The sequence below is a fragment of the Mytilus californianus genome, unplaced genomic scaffold, assembly GCF_021869535.1.
Source record: "Mytilus californianus isolate M0D057914Y unplaced genomic scaffold, xbMytCali1.0.p SCAF_7, whole genome shotgun sequence".
NCBI lineage: Eukaryota > Metazoa > Mollusca > Bivalvia > Mytilida > Mytilidae > Mytilus > Mytilus californianus.
Window position 1 is genome coordinate 50,372,801 of NW_026262723.1, and position 16,513 is coordinate 50,389,313.

Here is a 16,513-nt window from a genome sequence, read left to right on the forward strand (position 1 = left end):
ATGAGACGAAGAATCAAAAATAAATCAAGAAGACAATAGATGAATGAGACAAACCAGATACAATGAGACAAGAGAGAAAAAATTTGAATCAGAGGGAGAATAGATGAATGAGATAAACTAGAGAAAATGAGACAAGGATATCAAAATTTTAATCCAGTGGACAATAGAGGAAGGAGAAAAACCATAGACAATGAGACTAGAGAGTCAAAATTTAAATCCAGAAGAAAAGAGAAATATATCAAAGGGGGAATTAAAAAATCATTAGTCCAATAATAAAAAACAATACCATGGCTCCAATTAAAAAACTGTTGACACAGAGATATGTCTTGCCTGTGGGCAGAAAATTCAGTAAAAGACAATCTGATTGACAGCAACATAGCTTATTAATTCAAAGTTGCTGGACCATGACATAGGGGCCTCAAAATAGTTGTCAAACTGATATGAACTGATAGTAATGCAATCTTATAGAAAATATCATTGATCTATCACAAGTTATTCCTATTAAACTGACTTAAGCAGAAACTTAAAATTGAATATTGCTTATTTATTCAGTCACTGGACCATGACCTAGGGGGCAGGGTATCATAATAGTCGTCAAACTGATATATACTGATTGTAATGCAAATTATAGAAAATATCATTCATCTATCACAAGTAGTTCCTATTAAACTAACTTAAGCAGAAAACTTAACATTGAAAATTGCTTATTAATTGAAAGTCGCTGGACCATGGCCTAGGGGGCAGGGCCTTGAAATAGTTGTTAAACTAATATGTATTGATAGAAATGCAACTTTAAAGAAAATATCATTGATCTATCACAAGTATTTCCTATCAAATTGACTTGAGCAGAAAACTTAACCATTGTTGACACTGTCACCCTCTCTGCCATCTTCACCAGAAAAGCAACACCTAAGTCTCGCTTTCCGTGAATTTTGTCACAGGCGAGACAAAAATACAGGAAAAGACAAAAATAATAATTAAACATCACCTAGAAAATCAAAGACTGAGCAATATTTACTCCAACAAACACTTGCAGTAAACTCAGGTGCTCTGGAAAGGTAAGCAGTTCTTGACCCACATGTGTTGCCTGTCATGTTGCTCAAGCAAGTAAAAGTCTGATCTTATGTCGATTCTGTAATGTCACAATGGATGGATGAGACAAACCAGAGACATTCAGACAAGGGAGTACAAATTTTATCCAGTGGACATTAGATGAATGACAAACTAGAGACAATGAGACAAGGCAAGTCAAAATTTAAATACAGTAAACAATAGATGATTGAGACAATTAGACAAGCACATCAGAATTAAAATCCAGTGGACAAGAAAAAAAGTATAACAAAAATACCGAACTCCAAGGCAAATTCAATAAAATGCTTCGCTGAGCGCAGCCTGATACGACCGCAGTGGTCGAACCCTGAACAGTTGATACTAATATACGACCGCAAAATTTTTGCGGTCGTTTAAAAATCATAAGTCCAATAAAAACAAACAAGAGAAGAGACAAGAGTGTCAAATTTAAACCAAGACAATGTTGACTTCAAAAAGCTAAGTCCATATATCAGTAAAATATGGAAATGATTTTTTTTTAACAAAATTTAATTTTTTCTTCAGATGCGATTTCTTATTCTTGAAGAAGCTTATGTCCAAGTTTCATAACATTCCATGGAGGTTTGACAAAGTCATTAATATCTAAAAAAAAAATAATCTAAAACTGTATATATGTAAATGTGATCTGCAAAAAGTCCATTTATCAGTAAAAACTTTAAAAAATCAAAAAACAAATATTCTAAATTTTGCTTCAGGCATTATCTCTGAATCATAAAAAAGCTTCTGTCAAATTTTCATAAAATTCTATGAAGGTTTGTCAAATTTTTTGATATCTAAAAAACTCTTAACACCAGACTGTAAAAAAATGTTAAATGTAAAAAATAAGTTCCTTTATCTGTAAAATATGGAAAAACAAACAAAACAAGCACTTTAAAAATTTTGCTCTAGATACGACAGCATGTACAGTCTGTTGATCATGAAGAAACATATCTCTCAAAGTTTTGTAAAATTCAATTAAGGTTTAAAACTAATTGATGTCTGAAAAACTTTGACTATATCATTATTATTATTCTAATGTTAACTTAAAACAAGAGTGCACAGGCTAAAATGTCTTGCCTGTCTTACTAATTATTGAATTCATGTTGAAAGTCTGTAATATGAAGGTTTTACTTTAAGTATCACATTAACTTAACATTATCAATGATCCATAAAAATGAAGTCACAGTCAGATGAACCAAAGCCAGATAGACATGTACACCTAACAATCATTCCATAAATCAAATATTGTGGTCCTACCACTTTTAATACCTTATAGAAACAGATCAAACCACAAAATCTTAATATTGACCAATGAACCATGCAAATGAAGTCAAGGTCATATGAAACCTGCCAGACAGACATGTACACCTTACAATTATTCCATACACCAAATATAGATAACCTATTGCTTATAGTATCTGGGAAATAGACCAGACCACAAAAACTAAACATTGTCCAATGAACCATAAAATTGAGGTCAAGGTTAGATGAAACCTGCCAGTCGGATATGTACACCTTACAATCATTCCATACACCAAATATAGTTTACCTACAGCTTATAGTATCTGAGATACAGACTTGACCATGTTACTTTAACCTTGATCACTGATCCATGAACTGTGGTCAAGGTCAGGTGAACTCTACCTGACAGACATATAGACCTTGCAAAGAACCCATATACCAAATACAGTTATCCTATTACTCATAATAAGAGAGAATTTCTCTTTTCAAAAAAAATGTAATTTTTTTCAAGCAGTCACTCAATCATGAAAATCAGGTCAAGGACAATGGACATATGATAGACTGAAATTTCGTCACTGGACCATGATCTAGTGGGCAGGGCCTAAAAATAGTCTTCAAACTGATATGTACTGATAGTAATGCAACTTTAAATGAAATATCAATGATCTATCACAAGAAATTACTATCAAACTAACTTCAGCAGAAAACTTATTAATTGTTGACGCCATCGCCAGAAAAAACAACCCTTATGTCTCATTTTCTGTGACTTTCGTCACAGGCAAGACAAAAATTGAGTCCATTTATCAGTAAAATATAGAAGAATGCAAAACAATATTTTCAAAATTCTTCTCTTGATACTGGATTCACTAATTCATTAAAAACAAGACATAAAAATAACTAAAATTATTACATATCAAAGTGCTTGTGAGAACTGAAGGGTGAATATTGCATTCATTTTGGAGTGGAATCTGAAAATTAAACATTGCACTGTATTAAACATTAGCAGGCAGTTCTATCAATTGGAGATATCTTCCTTTGTCAATAATTGCAGTCAGTTCAGCTACAATTAGTGACATAGGAAGATAACTAAATTGTTCAGGTAATGTCAGTTACACCAGATATGTTGGGGCTGAAATTTTTTATTCATGAAATATTTCATACACGGGATTTTTTTCTCTTCAACGGGAGGTTGGGAAGAGACCCCTGAAAACGGGATTATTGTACTCCCGTCGGGAGGTTCACATGTATGTTAAACTTTAATTTCATATATTACTTTAACAGTGACATCACTGATATTTTTTAGAACAGATATCTACATGCATCACACACAAATTATGTAATGAGTGTGTTTGACATTAGTCCTATTTCTATCTTAAATTTCAAATTAGGATTACATGACAATTATCACAATTTATCATAGCTTTGACAATGGCAAGATAGGAAACAGGTATTTTTGTTTAATAAATTTTGTATCAGTGATCTTTTTATGATGTCATGAGCAGCATTAATCTAATTTTATACCAAATTCAATGAAAACATGCAAATTTTAATAATTTTTTGGGACCAGAAACAAATAGAGCATGCATTGACAAAACTTTGTTTTTAACATTATGTTTGTTATAACAAATGCACTTCTGTAAATTCAGAAATTCTTGAGAGGTTTTTATTATTGCGAATAATGCGACTATGTGTTAATCGCAATAATAAGAACTCGCATTTTGATATCTGATACATATACTTGTATGCAGATTTTCCTGAAATTGCAATAATAATTCTCGCATTTTTGTCCTTTCTTCAAAAATTGCAATAATAAATGCATGCAATAATTTCTGAATTTACAGTATTTTACTTGAATATTAAGCTTGTCCAATCCAATGCTTTATTATCCCTAAGCATAACTGTGTTTTTAATCAAAAAGATTTTGTCAACTTTCACTAAAATCTTTATTTTCGACCTAATTGGGTTGTGAGCGGCAAAGCTTAAATGAAAAACTCAACATAAATCTCCTTGTTTCATTTCGCACATATATGCATCAACTTTAAACACTTTCTTCTTGAAATAATGACTGACTTGGGGCAAAAATGAACCCTTACAAAACTGGTTATACACAAACACATCCTTTTGTAACTTGAATATCTGAGTATATATTTTAATAAATTTCTTGAAATGTACATGGAGCATGTATAGAATGTTGTGCTCAATGCAATATTGTTTCTGCTCTCAAAAGTAGTGATAAGGTCTAGAAACTATCAAACCAGTCCCAAAGGGTTATGATTGCTTGAATGCAATCTTTACCCCAAAACATAAATCATGAAAATCTTTTGTACTGTGATGGAATGTATAATTTGTTCACTCATAAGTTTCTGTCGACATGCACATTTACATAGTATGTCCTTATTATTTACAATGTTTCATGAAATTTCATGACGTACAGACGGACGGACAGAGGGACGGACGGAAGGACAAGGGTTTAACTTAATGCCCCCTCCGCTAAAAATACCCATCTGCATTTCAAAATATGAAGTTTGAATACAAATAAATAGCACTGTATCCACATACTTTATAATTATAGCCCTCAATATTGGTCTATACTACTACATAATTCAAACAAACTTAAGAGCCATAAAAATAAACCAAACAACTAGTACCTTTATTCTGTAACTTGTGCTTATAAAAATTCTTTCACCATGATGCAAACCTAAATCTAACACCTAGAAAAGAATCTCATCAAATCCAGTTCAATCCAAATCATCATAAGATAAAAAGCATTACACAGGTTTTTATATTTACTTAAAAGGTATTGGTGTAAGTTACAAAGCACTGCACGTTTTGGGGTTACTTTTAGTACCAGTCTTTTTGTTAGATACAAAGTTTCAAGATATAATCATTTGAAAATTAAAAAAAATAAAATCCCATAGGGTTCTATAGTAAACCCCTCCTTCCTTATTAACCCTTTCATACTGAATGTATCCTTTTGACCCCATCGTGGGCATGCCGAAATTATCCTTTTGGCACACCGGTGTAGAAACCGAAATTATCCTTAAGGATACATAAGTTTCTATTTTTAGACCATCACAAGTACCCCTTTATAAACCCCATTGCACAAACAAAACCCTGATTGCACCACTAGACATGTTAGTCTAACATATTGTGGAACCCTAAGTTAATCTGACTAGCGGTTTTGGAGAACGGGTGCGGACAAGTTCAAATTTAAAAGCGACGGAAGAAGAAGAAGAAGAACAATAAGTCTTAATTATCAAATCAATATCTTCAAGCATGAGGGAAAAAAATGCGGAAAACCAGTTATTTGAGTGAATTTCTTAAGTCCAAGGACCATAACTCTGGACAAAATCATCAGACCGGAACAAAATTCAAACTTGATCTGTAACTTGTCATGATAAAACTTTATCCCAAATATCAAATCAATATCTTGAAGCATGAAGAAAAAATCAAACTTTATATATATAGTTGATAGTTCCCAATATTTTTTCTTTCATTTGTAACATACTAATATAGATCTGCAACTAATCTTATCTTAATTTTAACTTTTTAACTTATAAATAATAGATTATTATCTAATGAATTTTCAAATCTGGAACCCCAAAATGGATCAAGTAAAAATTAAAATCAACAGACACAACAAAACAATTGTATACATGTATCACTCAGAAAATTAGTTTTTACAGAATAACAAACACACCATAAAATTCTTCAAACAATTTACCAAAGAAAAGAAAAATTAATAATGAAAATCATGCTTGCAAATTGAAGGGTTATTTCCCCTTAAACAGAACTATGATTTAACCTTTTAACAAAGTACTCTAACATTACGTATATAATTATTAGTAATGTAATTAACTTCAAAATGTCTATCTCTTAAAAACCTATAAAACTTATCTGTAATTATCTTCAACGTGTCTAATAATGAACAGTTAATTTCCACCTTCATTTATACAGTCCTACTAGTAAATTTCAAACTTTATATATACAGTCCTACAGATCTTATCAGGAAACAGAAAATTTTCAAATAAATCTGTCACTCCAATTATAATTGTGAGATAAGACTTTTACCATATGCTTTACCTTAGTCATAATATGATAACAAGAGAGTACATCCCCAAATTAATAACCGATATTTCCTTCATAAATTTGCCGGACTGACAGATGGACAGACAGACGGACAGAAATCAAACCTAAAGTTCCCTTGGACTTCATCCATAGGGGACTAATAAACTATGGAAACAGATATGTCTCTCCTAAGACTCCTGTATGTAATTTTGAAAGTATAATGCAAATGTTTTAATTAAAATGGCAATACATTTAAAATATGCAAAACATCAAAAAATCAATGAAATATGAATAAAGATGCAGGGTCAAATAATCTCTGTGTAAATAAGAAATGCCAATGCTTATGCAACTGCATACCAAATACCATTGACTTATCATAAGTGGTTAATTTTGAACTGACCTTATCACATAAAGGCGCAAGTTTCAAAAGTCAATGAACCATCACAGAGGGAGCATGGCCACATCATCTCAATAAAATTGAAATTCAAAAGTATATTAAATAATCCAAAAGTATATTAAATATCATTGAATAGCCATTACTGGTTCATCTTAAACTGACCTTATAACAAATTTTAACATGTTTACTATGCAAAAGTTTCAAAGTCCTAAAGACCATGACTAAGGGGACGGTGCGAAATAATATCATAAAAATGAGATGTGTCCATGCTTATTCAATTGCATACAAAATATCATTGACCTATTTTACTAGTGGTTTAAACTTCAACTGACCTAATCAGACAAACTAATACATTCCATGGAAACTTCATCCAGGCATCAAATAACAAGAGGCTTTTCCTACAGAGGTCGAATCCTGAACAGTAGAGCAAGAATGGACAAAACATTTAAGCTTGAAACTGCTCTGAATTTGTATAGTGATTGAATATCTTAAATAGATTATTATTTAATTAATAATGAAAATGATATTTGCAAATCTGAACCCCTAACAGGATCATGTAAAAGTTAAACATTAACACACACAACAAAAATAAAATACCACATAACATTGTCAACTGTGACATCTACCTTCATAACACACATGACTTAAAAAAAAAGGTATAAAGAAATTTTGATTTTATCATTACTGGTTCATGAAGTAAGTTTGATTTATTTCCCTTTGAACAGAAATATGGTTAAACATAGTACTCTAACATTAGATATGATTCATGATTAATAATTCTCTAAAATAAGATATGACGTAACACAATGTATATCTGTTTTCAAATTATAATCAAATATAATTAATAGTTCCAAATATTTTTCTTTCATTTATCACAAACTAATACAGATCTGCAACTTATCAATGTCAAAAACTTTAAATGTAATGAAATACAAATGTATATCCTATCTAATTAAAGTAGTTCACTTCATAAAAAAATATATAAAGCATTCAGAAAATTAGTTTTTACAGAATAACAAACCAACCTACCACAAAATTCTTCAAACAATTTACCAAGGTAAAGAAAAAATATATATAGCATTCAGAAAATTAGTTTTTACATAATAACAAACAAACCTACCACAAAATTCTTCAAACAATTTACCAAAGAAAAAAAACAAGTAAAACTGTGAGCTACTGCTCACTGATGATACCCCCGCCGAAATATTTCAGTAAACAGGAAGTTGTTGAGTGATGAATCTGAAAACGCATCACACGGTATAGCTGACTTATATAAACCCTGCAACCAAATTTCAGAAATCCTTGTCAAGTAGTTCCTGAGAAAAATGTGACGAAAATTTTCAACTTGGCTATCATGTGTAAAATAATACAAGTGTTTGGTAAACAGGAAGTTGTTGATTGATGAATCTGAAAACGCATCACACAGTGTAACTTACTTATATATACCCTGAAACCAAATTTCAGAAATCCTTGTCAAGTAGTTCTTGAGAAAAATGTGACGAAAATTTTCAATTTGGCTATCATGTGTAAAATAATACAAGAGTTCGGTAAACAGGAAGTTGTTCAGTAATGAATCTGAAAACGCATCACACGGTGTAACTTACTTATATAAACCCTGAAACCAAATTTCAGAAATCCTTGTCAAGTAGTTCTTGAGAAAAATGTGACGAAAATTTTCAATTTGGCTATCATGTGTAAAATAATACAAGAGTTCAGTAAACAGGAAATTGTTCAGTAATGAATCTGAAAACGCATCACACGGTGTAACTTACTTATATAAACCCTGAAACCAAATTTCAGAAATCCTTGTGAAGTAGTTCCTGAGAAAAATGCGACGAAAATATTCATGGGACGGACGGACTGACGGATGGATGAATGGATGAACTGACGGAAGGACAGACAGAGGTAAAACAGTATACCCCCACTTTTTTAAAGCAGGGGTATAAAAAATCAAAATTTTATTTATCATTAATACAATGTCTTTTAAAAATCTATAAAATTTATCTGTAATTATCTTCAAAATGTCAAATAATGAACAGTAAACTTCTAACTTTATTTATACAGTCCTATATAGCTTATAATCATCAACACTTAGAAAACAGAAAATTTTCAAATAAATCTGTCAATCCATTTATAATTGTGTGAGACATTTACTAGATGCTCTTATCTATCAACAAGTGAAAATTAGTCATGTTAGTGTAATCAAACTTTATATATATAATTAACCATTTCTGTTCAAAGAGAAATAACTCAATCACATTAAAAATACCATTTTTGGATATTAAAAAGGGCGATAACTCAACAAAGAGAAAAGCTAAAATCGTGATAATTGAACTTGACCTTCATTTAGTCACAGGTAACAACATATGTAAATTTGAAAAAAAATTGTCACAGCATTTTCATGTTATTGAGGAGACACTGTTTGGCAGCCGCCGATCCGCCCGCCAGCCCGCCCGCGGTACATCCCCAAATCAATAACTGATATTTCCCAAGAAAAACCAGTTAAAAATACTTCAAGAAATTGAGGATTTAGTGTGCTCACTAACAATGCAATTTTCAATATAATTTTTATTTCAAAGAGGCATAACTCCTTTAAAAATAGTTGATTGGCACTGCTTTTGTAATCGTCTTAGACAAGACCTGATAGGGACAGACAAATGTACACCCAGTATTTCTATATCCCCTTATTTCTAGAAACAATGAACTTATTTTCAAGCTTTTCAAGATCATTCCATGTATTTTAGGAGAATAAATTATTTTTTCATCAGTACCAGGATCACATTAGTTAATTAAATAATAAGAGTGCACACGCTCTAGATGCTCTTATCTATCAACAAGTGAAAATTAGTCATGTTAGTGTAATCAAACTTTATATATATAATTAACCATTTCTGTTCAAAGAGAAATAACTCAATCACATTAAAAATACCATTTTTGGATATTAAAAAGGGCGATAACTCAACAAAGAGAAAAGCTAAAATCGTGATAATTGAACTTGACCTTCATTTAGTCACAGGTAACAACATATGTAAATTTGAAAAAAAATTGTCACAGCATTTTCATGTTATTGAGGAGACACTGTTTGGCAGCCGCCGATCCGCCCGCCAGCCCGCCCGCGGTACATCCCCAAATCAATAACTGATATTTCCTTCGAAAAACCAGTTAAAAATACTTCAAGAAATTGAGGATTTAGTGTGCTCACTAACAATGCAATTTTCAATATAATTTTTATTTCAAAGAGGCATAACTCCTTTAAAAATAGTTGATTGGCACTGCTTTTGTAATCGTCTTAGACAAGACCTGATAGGGACAGACAAATGTACACCCAGTATTTCTATATCCCCTTATTTCTAGAAACAATGAACTTATTTTCAAGCTTTTCAAGATCATTCCATGTATTTTAGGAGAATAAATTATTTTTTCATCAGTACCAGGATCACATTAGTTAATTAAATAATAAGAGTGCACACGCTGAAATGTCTCGCCTGTTAGACTTATTGAATTCCTGTTGAAAGTCTGTAATATGAAGGTTTTACTACAAGTATCACAAAAACTATGAAAATGAGGTCGCAGTCAGATGAAACATGCCATACAGACATAGATATAAGAAGATGTGGTATGAGTGCCAATGAGACAACTCTCCATCCAAGTCACAATTTGTAAAAGTAAACCAGTATAGGTCAAAGTAAGGTTGTGTTCACCTTACAATCATTCCATACACCAAATAAGGTGGTCCTATTGTTTAGTACATGAGAAACAGACCAAACCATAAAATCTTAACATTGACCAATGAACCATGAAAATGAAGTCAAGGTCATATAAACCCTGCCAGACAGACATGTACACCTTACAATTATTCCATACACCAAATATAGTTGACCTATTGCTTACAGTATCTGATAAACTTACAAAATTACAAAAAATTTATCATTGACTAATGAACCATGAAAATGAGGTCAAGGTTAGATGAAACCTGCCAGATAGACATGTACACCTTACAATCATTCTATACACCAAAAATGTTGGCCATTTTACTTATAGTATCTGAGAAATAGACCAAACCACAAAAACTAAATATTTTCCAATGAACCCTGAAATTCAAGATCAGATGAAACCTGCCCCTCAGACATGTACACCATACAATCAATCCATACACCAAATATAGTTGACCTAATGCTTATAGTATCTTAGACAAGTAACTTTAACCCCGATCACTGATCCATAAAATGATGTCGAGGTCAGATGAACCCTACCTGATGGTCATGTAGACCTAACAAGGAACCCATATACCAAATATAGTTATCCTATTACTCATAATAAGTGAGAATTTCACTCTACAAAAAAAACTGTAATTTTTTTTCAATCAGTCACTGAACCATGAAAATGAGGTTAAGGACAATGGACATATGACAGACAGAAACCTTGTTACATAAGGTATCTGTATACAAGGTATAAGGAATCCATTCCAGGTCTTCTACCTTCTGAAATATAAAGCTTTAAACAAATAGTTAATGCCGTTCGCCACCACCGCTGCACGATTGTAATCCCTATGTCTCGCATTCTGCAACAAAAATCAGTATCAGAATTTGGTTTCTTTCACAAAATCTTCAAGGCCTGCAGTGCTTCCTTTACTCCCCACCCTATCCCTGCTCTCTTAAACCAAACGTTTCAATAAAATATCAAAGACCAATCAAAAAAATTGATTGCCTGTTCATACGGAATGTATCCTTTTGGCAACTGTACAGCCTTCAACAATGAGAAAAACACATACCATATAGTCGGCTATAAAAGGCCTCAACATGAAAAATATGAAACAATTCAATTGAGAAAAATAACGGCCTAATTTATAACAAAACAATTTACGAAAAACAAATATGACAGACATGAACCAACGACAACCATTGAACTACAGGCTCCTGACTTGGGACAGGCACATAAAGAATGTGGCGTGGTAAAACATGTTCATGACCACAGGTTAAGTTTTCTAAATGTTTTAACTCTAAATGAAACACATGACAGCGATTGTTTTCGATTCCACCATTTTTTTATGTCACAAGTTTTTTTCTCTCAACATTCTTTGAAAAAACTTTGTGTTTGACAGTGTATTTACGCCCGATACGAATATATGGAATGCATTTAGTGTTTATTATACTATTCATAGATCAACTGGGTCAAGAAATTCGTTAGAATGTTAATTTTTCTGTTTGCATTGTGATGGTCTTAAAATAGAAACTTATGTATCCTTAAGGATAATTTCTGCCTCTACACCAGTGTGCCTAAAGGATAATTTCGGCATGCGCAGGAGGGTGCCAAAAGGATACATTCCGTACGAAAGGGTTAATTTCACTATCTCTAATCACCTGATGAAACTAGTTGGTCTTGCACAATATTGCGTTTATTTTTCATCATATTCATTGTGTTCATTTTTCATCACATTCATTGCAAATATTTTACATATTTACATACCAAATAGTGTTAAAATTACTTTGTTCAGTAATCTATATATAAACAGAAGGTCTAGACATAAGTCAACAATAACTCTTACAAGGGTGTCGGATTGTTATGGAGAAGAGACTGTACACAGTTAATAAATAAAATTAAACATCTTTACACTTCATGGTGCAGAGGAGAGAGTCACTCGGGAAAGATTTTGGATACGAAAGTTGCAAACATTGGCACCAAATGGGATCAATGAAAGGAGGAAGTTATAATCAAGCAGTACTAGATGTGTTACTTCATTTTTAATATATAACTATGCACTCCCGACGGTTGTAAATACTTAATTTGTATCTAGTTCAAAAGATTATAGAATACTAAAACTTTCAATCTTTTTTTTACACCAGGCTGCTCATACTGATGAAGGACATTAATATATATAAATAGTGCCAAGAAAATCAACCTAACAATGTTAGAGAAGATCTTATTCTTAAATTCCTCCCCAGCTGGGCTGGAATCTATAATTTTCCCTCTAACTGCTATGGCAACACCACCTATCATTGCTTTTAACTAGTCTTAATTAGATATAAGAAGATGTGGTATGAGTGCCAATGAGACAACTCTCCATCCAAGTCAAAATTTATAAAAGTAAACCATTATAGGTCAAAGTACGGCCTTCAACACGGAGCCTTGGCTCACACCGAACAGCAAGCTATAAAGGGCCCCAAAAATTACTAGTGTAAAACCATTCAAACGGGAAAACCAACGGTCTAATCTATATAAAAAACGAGAAACGAGAAACACTTATGAACCACATCAACATACGACAACTACTGAACATCGCGCAGATTCCTGACTTAGGACAGGTGCAAACAAATGCAGCACTATAGTTGATAGAAATCAGCTATCATTTTGGGAGATGTTATCTTCTGGTAGGTATTGAACAATGACAACTTATCACAAATACAGGAAGTATTTTAAGGATACACATGATCATCTACTCATCTCATAAGTATAACTGCAGGATGTTATTTTAAGCATACGGTCACTTTGAATTTATATTTTGATATGACTTATGTCTATTTATGTATAGGATTGTTACCATACAATCCCTCTCATAAAATGTATCCCTCACAAAGTATTACCTGAGAATTAATTTTATTTGCCAGCACAATACATTTGTTTCCACCAGAGAAGATTCTGCTGACAATATGAGATGTGCCATCTATTTCCATAGCTCTTGGTGATCTGCTATTGATGGAAGACATGAAAGGACAAGGCACAAGCATTGGGCTGGTTTTCTTATCTGTGTTTCCTAAACCTAACTGTCCACAAGAGCCAGATCCAAATGAGTAAATTCTCCCCGTCTCTGGTACATATGTTAGTGTATGACGTCTGCAACAATAAAAATGGCTAATTCAGTTTTTGTAGTGACTTTTAAATCTCAACAAGCAGACTGGAAATTGGGTAATCAAAGTTTATGAATTTCTTCTTTTCAAAAAATTTTTGAAGAATAAACATCTTGTTCTATCTCATCTTGTACATAAGTTCATTTGTAAGTCAAGATCTACAAGATCATTAAAGTTAAAAGTTACTGATTTAGGAATACCTGATTTTTATTCAAAAGCGTGTAATTTGGAATCCATGAAAACTTAAACTAGAGGCTCTAAAGAGCCAGTGTAGCTGACCAAGGTCTATGTGCATCTTCATCAATGGACACTCCCCAACATTTTAGACTAGAATATTATTCATTACTAAAATCTCTTTTTTTGTTGAACCTGTATTGCGGACAATTTTTGCTGTTTACAGTTTCTATCTTCTCAAGTTTTTGTCAAAAACACAAAAAAGAGTCAAAATTGTCATATAAGGTGGCTCACCCCAATAAGGACCCCCGGTAGAATTTTTGAATTTTGACATATTTAGTAGATCTTTTTATGCTGAATCCAAAAATGCAAAGAAAAAAGGGGGTCATAAGGCTCGTTTTTCCCTCAAATGGAAGCGAAATGTGCGATTTTGACCCTATTTCCAAACATTTCCAGCCTTTCAACAATAACGGCTACATCAAATTCAAAGACTTTTAGAACCAAGTCAGTATGATTATTATGTGAAAAAACATTAAAATTTGAAATGTTAACATTTCCATTGGTTGTTTTAAACTTAAAAATCCTTTTATTGTCAGATTTACGTCTAAATTTTGCATTTTCTAATTTCAGTTTAAGGCTAAAAATATTGATTAAATCAATTTTTCGTCAAATTTCCCCAGTAGATTTTTTTTAAAAACGGATATTGTCAAAGCTTTGAACTTTTCAAGTATTTTAAGGTAAAATAAAATGGGGGTCACCAGGCTTTTAAAAAAGTTATGGACTTTTGGTTTACCCCTCTACCCCATGAGGTCTGATTTCAATGCACCCCAAAAAATTACTTTGTTGTGAATTCTTTATTGATCACTTTAATAAAATAATGTTTGCAATTATATCAATGGACATTATCTGAATATATAATTGTTTGTAATGAAATACGGTAATTTTGTCAGGCGCAAGTTGTTTCCCTCTAATTTGGCGCCATCATCGGACAACAGAAATTTCAGGGTCGCCATTGTTGAGCAGCATACAATTCTGATGAATACAACCATGTACATGAATAACAGACATAGTGGGGAATAGACAACAATGAAGGTAGAGTCATTACATAAGAAAACAAAGATTTCAATATTTTAGGCAGCCAAATGTTATCAGTATCACAAAAAATACAAAGTGGGGGGTTGTCTCAAAATACTCGCTACTGTAGAAAATCTTTGCGGCTGAAACCTTGCATGGGCTAAATTTTTGTTCCAAGTATAATCGTTATGGCTGGTATCTTTCTTATGTGTTTATTTTACCTTTAACCGGCAATTTGTGAACATGTATAACCTGTTGGGGAAAATATCCGTGTGAAAGAGGAGGGGATGCCGGGACAGGAGGGTAGGAATGCCCTTTACTGTCAAGCGTCAAATGTCATTTTTGCGCTACCGTTAGCGTCAAAATCAAGAGCCTTAATTTTATATCATCTTTCGTCAAATCTAATTTCGTAGCTACCGTTAGTGTCAAATCAAGGATTTGTATAGTACTATACAAATCCTTGGTCAAATGGAGTAAAATATGGAGTAACATTATTCTAACAAATATTTTACCAACATTCCTCATGGGGGGTACCCCATAACTACACTCAGACAGTGGTCCCTGATTCCCACTTACCTATGCCCAACTATTTCCCTTCCCCTCTACTCTAAAATTTCCTCCCCATACTTCGACTTCCATCCCCTATATTTCCCAGAATATTCATCCCCCCCCCTTTTCGAATCCTGGTCCTTTCACCCAAAATCATGTTTGCTCCCATTCACCATGTTCATGTTCAACCCCTTTCACATTCGCAACCCACACGTTCGCACTCTGGGTCTGTATTCACCCTTTTTAAAAGTAATGTTTTGAATAATTTTGTTAATCATGCTTTTAGTTAGTGTATTACTATAAAATAAAGATATTAAGTTTTTTTATTGTTTAAAAATAAATTGACAAACACGAGATCAAAGGGCACAGGCTGTTAAAAACAATTATCTTTCATGTTTTCTGAACTTTTCTATTTAAAATCTATTACTTTTACTCCTACCAAACTAGTTACTTTTGTTTTCACTTTACACCAAAGCTAGTTATAACAGCAATCATAATTTTCATACACATGACAATAATACCTTATTAGCTTTGTAAATTATCAATTAGTTATATATAGTAATCATAAGTAATTAACGTTTATAATAATTAATCATGTAATTTATATAATCACCCAAAAAAATATTTCATTTAAAAAGATCACGAACTTTTATTCATGAAAATATAGATCTATTGATATCTGAAAATACATCTAATAATTCAACATGTATTTGAATAAAAAAAATAGGGTGCGAACTAACCCAGGGGGTGAACTTGTAGGGTGTGAATGTGTTTTGGGAGAGAACAGACCCAATAACGCCTTTTCCCGCCCCTGACTCCTTCTTCCCGCTCCCTCATTCCCATGTTCCCTTACCCCTCTCCACCCCCTCAAAAAGTAATATTGTTTTATTTGTTTTCTTCAGAATATAAATAGCCTAATTTGTAAATTATAACCCCTACAGTACGAGGCAATACATTTTATTGATGGATTCGTCATGATCATAATTTGTTTACAATTTAACCCCCACCCCCCACCCCTCTGGTATAAATTAAAAAGTTTCATAAGGTCCAGTATCAAGGTTCAAACATAGGGCTT

The 16,513-nt window shown here is 32.5% G+C and overlaps 1 protein-coding gene across 5 annotated transcripts in view; it reads right to left on the reverse strand.

The window, feature by feature from the left end:
• LOC127709697 (probable E3 ubiquitin-protein ligase HERC4) overlaps positions 1-16,513 on the reverse strand; it is a 428,281-nt gene that overhangs the window by 301,590 nt on the left and 110,178 nt on the right. For all 5 annotated transcript variants that reach the window (XM_052215333.1, XM_052215334.1, XM_052215335.1 and 2 more), the window contains exon 9: positions 13,378-13,627. In XM_052215333.1, coding sequence (XP_052071293.1) covers positions 13,378-13,627 — 250 coding nt within the window. The remainder of the gene's footprint in view (positions 1-13,377; positions 13,628-16,513) is intronic.